Source organism: Galeopterus variegatus, unplaced genomic scaffold, assembly GCF_000696425.1.
Source record: "Galeopterus variegatus unplaced genomic scaffold, G_variegatus-3.0.2 Scaffold543, whole genome shotgun sequence".
Taxonomy (NCBI): domain Eukaryota; kingdom Metazoa; phylum Chordata; class Mammalia; order Dermoptera; family Cynocephalidae; genus Galeopterus; species Galeopterus variegatus.
Window position 1 is genome coordinate 177,475 of NW_007726654.1, and position 8,044 is coordinate 185,518.

The 8,044-nt window shown below is 36.8% G+C and overlaps 1 protein-coding gene across 1 annotated transcript in view; it reads right to left on the reverse strand.

Moving 5' to 3' along the window:
- The window catches only part of EQTN (equatorin, sperm acrosome associated), a 13,996-nt gene extending 10,096 nt beyond the window's left edge, over nucleotides 1-3,900 (reverse strand). Inside the window, exons 1-2 of the mRNA XM_008569910.1 lie at nucleotides 3,825-3,900; nucleotides 3,325-3,450 (exon numbers count right to left, since the gene is read on the reverse strand). Coding sequence (XP_008568132.1) covers nucleotides 3,325-3,450; nucleotides 3,825-3,900 — 202 coding nt within the window. The remainder of the gene's footprint in view (nucleotides 1-3,324; nucleotides 3,451-3,824) is intronic.
- Nucleotides 3,901-8,044: the final 4,144 nt, after the last annotated feature.

Genomic DNA, 8,044 nt, shown 5'->3' on the forward strand with positions numbered 1-8,044 from the left:
GCAATATTATCACTGCTTATATTGACATTATCAAAAAATCAAGTATTCATTTGTTCTTGAACCTCCTGTTAGACTATGGAGCACTCCAGCTTAGGAAGCGTATAGTTCAGTAACAGTCAAGGTCTCCCATATATATACTCACATTTACATATACGTATAAATAATCCTGCTCTTGAGAGTAATCAGTAGGACACAGGTATTGATATTCAATGCTGTATCCCACAGATATGTACAATCAATTATGTTTCAATAAAAATAATTTTAAAAAGAACATGGAAAAAATAAAATAAAAAAGAGTCACCAGTGGGGTTGGTTATAATTCAAAACTAATGTCCATATTCACACAACCAAGGGGTCAAAGTACATTGGAGCAAGATGACAGACTGAATATACATACATGTCCTCTCTCCAAAATCTCAAGAAAGACAGAAAATGTATACACACTTAAATGTGTGTATGTATTTAATATGTACATATTTATTCATTTCCTTCAGCACACACACACATATAAAAAAATAGCACCATTAAGGCTTCATCATTTTTGAGGAATTTCTGAGATAGACTGATGGAAAAAATAAAAAGAAATCACAGCTGAACATTCATGTTGTGAGCTGTGAAAATATAGAAATTAAAACATTGATATTTTCCTATGAACAAACAGATCAAAATAACAATAAAAAGCATAGCAATTGACCCAATTGCATATGAGAATTTAAATTATATTAAATGAGAATTTCACACCAGTAGAGAATCTGTGTTAGACAATCGACTACCCTCCTTGAAAAATATAACATCTTATCCTTCATGCCATGCACAAAAATAATTGAATTTAAGACTTGAGTTAAAAACAAAAATATAAAATTATTAGAAAAAATTAGGAAAATCATTTACTATCTTGTATTGGATAAGGCCTGTCTAAGCAAGACACAAAATGCAGAAATTATAAAGACATTAATCAACAGAATTGATTTTATAAAACTTGACATTTTCTCTATAATACTTAATACTTAAAACAGGTTTAAAGGTAAGCAACAACCTGGGAGAAAATGCTTATTACTTTTACCATAGGAAAAAGATTAATATACTATTTAAAAAGAGCCCTTTTTATTTTATTTTATTATTATTATTTTTTTTCTTTTAGTCTTTTTTTTTACTGACTGGTAACGGGATCGCAACCCTCGGTGTCGCGCCCGTACCGGGGACTGGCAATGGGATTGCAACCCTCAGTGTTGCGCCCGCACCACACTCAGCCAGTGAGCGGGAACCGGTCTCCACATGGGATCCGAACCCTCGGTGGGAGCGCTGCCACGCTCCCAAGCGGCGCACTCTCCAGTGCGCCACCGGGCCGGCCCAAAGAGCCCTTTTTAATGGAAATATGAATGTAAATGAAAATACAACCTAATAGAAAAGTGGACAAAGATATGAACAGGCAAGGCACAGAAGTGGAAACAAAAACACCCAATAAATATATGGAAAAATACTTCACAAGTAATGAGAGTGCAAATTTAAAAAGCGATGACAATTTATTATGTTCACAAAATACTATGATTAATGATATTCATTGTGGGTGAGGTCGTGGAGCATTATTGGGAGGTGTAAATTAGTTATAATTTTTTAGGGGGTAATTTGGTGGTGTTTACTAACATTTTAAAAGATTTAGTCTTTATTCAACAATTTCAGCATTTGGTATTTCTCCGAAGAGAGATACACCCAAATGTGTAGAGAAGAATGCACGAAGGAAAAAACGCACATAATCTAAATGTTCTCTAACATGACAACAGACACATTATAGAAGATCATTTTACGGAATACTACATGTCCATTGAAAACAATGAGGTAGATGTGAAAAGAGCCACAGAGTTATTACACCAGAAAAGCAATTTACAGAACAACTCTTTAGTATGATCCTATCTGCACTATGTGTGTGTGGAGGAGGAGGGAGAGGCATGTTTAAAACGAAGAGATTTTTTTCTTTACTCAAAGTACTTATCGGGCTCTTGATTTATCGATCCTTTGTTTAACTCACAATAGAAGTACCTTCTAAAAAGGACATGGTGTGTACTGCACTGTTTTGTACACAGTAGAGGCAGTCCACCCTCCTGCCTCAGCTTCCTGGTAACTACGAAACCTCTCTGAGCATCAGGAATTTCTTTCACCTACAAAAGGGGGATATTGATTTGCTAAAGAAAAAATAATAATACAACTTACGCATAATTTTCAAAGTTAACTACGAAACCTCTCTGAGCATCAGGAATTTCTTTCACCTACAAAAGGGGGATATTGATTCGCTAAAGAAAAAATAATAATACAACTTATGCATAATTTTCAAAGCACTTGAGAGTATATATATCTTTATTGTTTTTCTATTTTTCTTTGACTAATGGTAATAAAGATTCCAGGAAAATTAAATTGAACCCTGATGTTTTAGTTTTAATCAGAGTTTCTTATGAACTTCTCCCTATTTAGAAGGGTACACCTTATAAGGACATGGAAAGGAAGCCCATATGAGGAATAGTGAGTTATACACTGAATTTTAATAGATCTGCCAAGCATCCAGAAGTGACTTTGCTATAGGTTGAATTGTGTCCATTTAAAAAGATATGTTGAAATTCTAATTCTGTGTACCTCAGAATGTGACCTTATTTGGAAATAGGGTCATTGAACATGTAATTAAGATGGAGTCATACTGGGGTAGCGTGGGTTCCTAACCCGCTATGACTGGTATTCTTGCAAGAAGAGGGAAATTTGGACACAGATACAGAGAGAGAGGCCATGTGAAGAGGAAGGCAGGGACTGGAGTGATGTTGCCACCAGCCAAGGAACACCTGGGTCTACCAGAAGCTGGAAGACTCCAGGAAGCGTCCTCACCCAGGGGCTGTAGTGAGAGCCTTTACTTGGTTGACCAGTACTGCTTTCAGATATCCATCCTCCAGAACTGTGAGAAAAAAATTTCTTGTCATTCTGAGCCACCCAGTCATGGTGCTCTGTTTCAGCACCCTTCAGAAACTGACACACATCTCTAAATACATTTTGGTTAACTCACCATTGAATGAGGTCAGTTGTTACTAATGTGAATAAATAGCCACAATGCCACAAGGAACAGTGGTAGTTGCAATCAGTCACCAAGAGAACCTTGTTAAACATAACATCTCATGAAAAAAGTTGTATGAAACAATTTTACACACTGAGAAGTCTATATTGAAAACTGGAATTTAGAAAGTAGAAAATAAAATGATTATGGGAATTCAAAAGAGAGAGTTAAGATAAATCAAGCCAATATAATCAGCTTTTGTACATATATTGCTATTAACTTTAAAGACTTACATTGTTTTGTGTCTTTAAAATAATGGTCACTTTTCCCATTAGCAGGAGCTTTATCGTGAGAGTCATCCCTATACAGTTCTTCTTCCTCTCTATTTTCTTCATTTAAAGGCACCACATCAGGTAATGCTGAAAAAAGTACGACATATGACATCCTGGATCAGAAATACGTTGATTGCATTTTTTTTTTTTTTTACTACTTTCTCTTTCTAACTGCATTTTTTTTTTTTCATGGAGAATTTGAGGCAGAGATTTAAAAATCTAAATTATACCACATCTCTGACAATGAACTTTATGTCATCTGTAGAAAACTGCCACATACCAATTTTCCATGATTATGATTCATCCTTCTTATTGAATATTTCTGTGACATACTCACCTTCAATAGTAGGCTTTGTAGTGTCTGACAATGAACTTTATGTCATCTGTAGAAAACTGCCACATACCAATTTTCCATGATTATGGGTCATCCTTCTTATTGAATATTTCTGTGACATACTCACCTTCAATAGTAGGCTTTGTAGTGTTAATCTCTGAGGGAAAAACTCCAGATACAAAAACAAACAATATAAAATTCATTGGGAAATTGATGTGTGTTTTATCCAGTAATCTACTGTGTTTCCTCAGAGGTCCTTTCTGTGGCCAAGCAGGTCCTATGACTGGCCAGGACATTATGATATCACTGCCCACTGGGGGTCAGAATGCTGGGGAGGAGTTCCTGAGAGCTTTGTGACTCAGTCTGAAGTCTATCTTCAGTACTATGATGGCTTTTAGGTTTTTAACATAAATCATTACAAGATTTTCTTTGAAAGTTAAGAAATACACTTTCATGAAAGAATGTTGAATGGCTTTTGGATTTTAAAGAACCATTAACAGTACTGATAATAAAATGAGAACAAACATTTTTGGTTTTCAAAGCATTACAATATTATACGTTCTTTTGGATAATTGCAACCAAGATATCTGTTAAAAACTAGTCAGTGAAACCAAGATTCAATTCAAATGCCCTTCAAGTTCTGGTTCATGAACTATCTTTACAAAAAGTTGAAACTCATCGTTTTTTTATTCAAAGACCTATTTCCTTTATAAAATATAAAGTACTTGTTATGCTTAAAACATTTTTAACAATGACACTTTTACTTCACATACAGATTGAGAAAATGATCTCATATTTAGTTGGTCAGAAGAAGGCTTAGGTATAGATAATATCATCCTGTATTATTTATATAAAAACTCAAGTAGTGAGCAATAAAGACGAGAAGTGAAATGGACAATATTTCTCTTCATGATATTAACTTCCCTCCCTCATTATGAACTGTCTTTATTGTGGATGGTAGCCTCTCAACATTAGAGAACACACATCATCAAAATGAAGAAGCATCAGAAAAAAAAAAGTTTTTAATGACTTTAAAAGGACTTGAAGGTTTTTTCAGTATAATGAAGGCTTACAAATTAAGTCCAACCTGTGGTTCTCTACTGAACATGCCTGGTGCACTCTAGAGTAGACTCACCAGGAGTCTAATTGCATAAGAGGATGAGGGAAGCAGAGGGGATTTATCATTAGGGAAAGACGGTCAAGCAAGCAAGGGCCGGGACCAAAGCCTTAGTCACCCAAAGGGAGGTGGTGCTGTGTGTAGCACTGTTTTTCTTCCAGACACTTAGCCCACTGTCATGCAGAAGCTTGGAGGTGGAACAGAGCTGTGAGTGAAGAGCTGGCAGGACTCTGGAGACTTTCACTTTGGCATCTCTCTAAGAGGGTGCAACAAAGAACAGGAGAGAAAGCTGAAGCGAGCATGCCTTACGCTGCTGCGAACCGTCACAGCTTTGGATGATGTGGTTCAACCATGATGAATCTTGGCAGAAGACAGAAGTCCCCAGGGGCAGGCACGGCACCTAGTGGAATCACCAGTCATACCTGGTGATAAGCAGCAGCCAGAGCCAGCTGGAGAAACGTGCTACTGTACAGCCCAAATCTGGTGCAATGTGTGGCACTTAACAGGTGCTTGATAAATGAGGAAACAAAACACTTTATCTAGCTCAGGAAGCGCTTAAGTGCCAAAAGTCCACTCAGCGTTTTCTAATGACACAAATAGAATTTTCTTTGTTATTTTATCATATATCTTCTCTCTGCTGAGCCCTCCTTTATTTCTTTTATTTTCTGATGTGACAAATACTCTCCACAGATATTATGGGTTAAACAGATGTTATGGGTTATGTTACCGCCCCCCACAAATTTCAGATGTTGAACTTCTAACCTCCATTACCTCAAAAAGTGGTGATGATTGGAGGTTGATTATGGGTTAAACAGATGTTATGGGTTATGTTACCGCCCCCCACAAATTTCAGATGTTGAAGTTCTAACCCCCATTACCTCAAAAAGTGGTGATGATTGGAGGTAAGGGTGTTGCAGATATAATTGATTAAGATGAGGTCATACTGGAGTAGGATGGGGCCCCTAATATGATAAGACTGGTGCTCTTTTAAAAAGGGGGAGGTTTGGACACAGATACACATGAGAGAACGCCACATGAAGATGACGGCAGAGATCACAGTGATGCAGCAGAAGCCAAGGAGTATCGGAAATAGCCAGCAGCCCCAGAAGCTGGGAGATGGGCATGGACCTTATTCTCTCTCATAGCCCTCAGAAGGAACCAGCCCTGCTGATACCTTGATCTAGGACTAACATCCAGAACTGTGAGACGATATATTTCTATTGTTTAAGACACTCAGCCTGGGGTACTCTGTTATAGCAGCCCTAGCAAATTTATGCAATAGACAAATCCTCTGGGTTGTTGGGAAGAGATTATGGAAATCAATGTTGAATGTGTCCCCTCTGCAGGTCATAATTTTGAGCTATAATTAGTCCTCCCACACATATATTCTGTTACTCAATATAGCAGAAACTTTTTATATATTAATTTTCTGTATATTAAACCATATTTTAAGACTTTAAAGAATACCCTAAGAAGGATCCATTGCTAATATCAAGAATGTCATTAGATATACTTTGTAATCTATGACTTTATTTCCTGCATGATTTAATGTTTCTTGACCACATCTGGATTACAAGCTCCTCTCCCATTTCTGTGTCTTCTCCCAGAAGAGCACTGGGCCTAGAGTAAGGGGGCATATATCTGGGTCTTATTTCCATCCCTTCCTATCTGTGTGATTATGTGCAAATCATCTCTTCTCTGACTCTAAATGTGCTCATTGGGAAAATGGGGAAATTAGATTTTCAGCAGATAGGTATTTGAGTCATTTATTGGGCTGAATTTATTTGCTGAATTTATTTACTTCATAGATTTCTATACATATAATTTTTCTGTATATACAATTTCTCTATATATAGTTTTTTGTAATCCATGCCTGACAGGATTAAAGGTGGTGGGGTTTTCATATATCCATTTTATTTAAGAGGCACACCAGTACCCTACTGGGTAGGTCAATACAAGTACAATAGTTAATGAAGCTGAAGACATACAAATATTAAGGAATGAGATAATATTATAAAATGGCCCAAAACTGGGTTGTCCATTTAGCTCAGTTGATTAGAGTGTGGTGTGACAACACCAAGGGCCAGGTTTTGACCCCTGTACTGGCCAGCTACACCCCACCGGCCAAATTTTTTTTGAATGGTACAAAACATATTTTCAAAGAATGTTGATTGAGTCATCCTAATCTTCGAAAGAATCCATTAAATGCAGATAAATTCCACAAGGTATAGATTAGTTGTCATAGTCCATGAGCATAAGCCCCAAAACCTTGCTTAAAATATTAATTTGAATATTATTCCTTAAATCTGAATAGTAAGTTCACACACTACATAAAATAAAATAAATAATAAGCTACATCCTTGTAATTTTTTAAAACCAAGAACAATGAACTCTGGTTTATCAGAATGGCCAGGGAGCTGAGTTGGTCTTGAACTATCTCAGCGAATTAAAGTTACCATATCATACAGGACTGTTAATTTTCAAAGAGCAAGAATCTTTCAGCAAAACACAAGGAAGTTCCTTTGAACAGAATGTAATCTGTTTTCTCTGTTTGTGGGAGGGTCAAGAACTTATGGTGCCCCCTCATTTAAGTGACGGACTTTGATTATCAGTGTGCACTTTTGTGAATGAGTTTGGGTGTCCAAGCTTTTTGTTTGTTTAGCTTCTAGATAAATTGAAGCATTGAAGTAAGGGTATTTTACTAACATGGTGACTTGTATAGTAAGAGAGAAATATTTGTTGATGTTAAATATTTAGGTTTAAAATTAGATCTTTTATTCTCAATTTAGTGGAAGAGGCAAGTGAAGACCAAAAGGGAAGACTCTGTAATCTGGACATGCATAAGTCATTTAATTAGGGGCTATTTAAAAACTGCCACTAAACTTGTTATAAGGAGGTTTCTAATTAATGGCTATCCAACATTCAGAATAACAGGGTGGATGGATTAGGATAGAGGGACCAGAACACTGAGTTTGCTAAGAAAAGAGTGGAAGATCTGATTGACAACGAGGCCTGGTTGTTTAATGTTTCAAAGCTGGGACAGTGTGATGAGGCCCCAGGACACGGCTTCCGATTGCTGAATTCGATTAGAAGGGAAGAGCATTGGCACTGGGCATGTCAAGTAAACTGAGAGCCCAAGCTGTTGTATGCATTGTCTAGGAGGACAATAAAGTTCTCTAGGAGGTGTTAAGACTTGGAAATGAGACAGACAGAGAGAGAGAGAGAGAGAG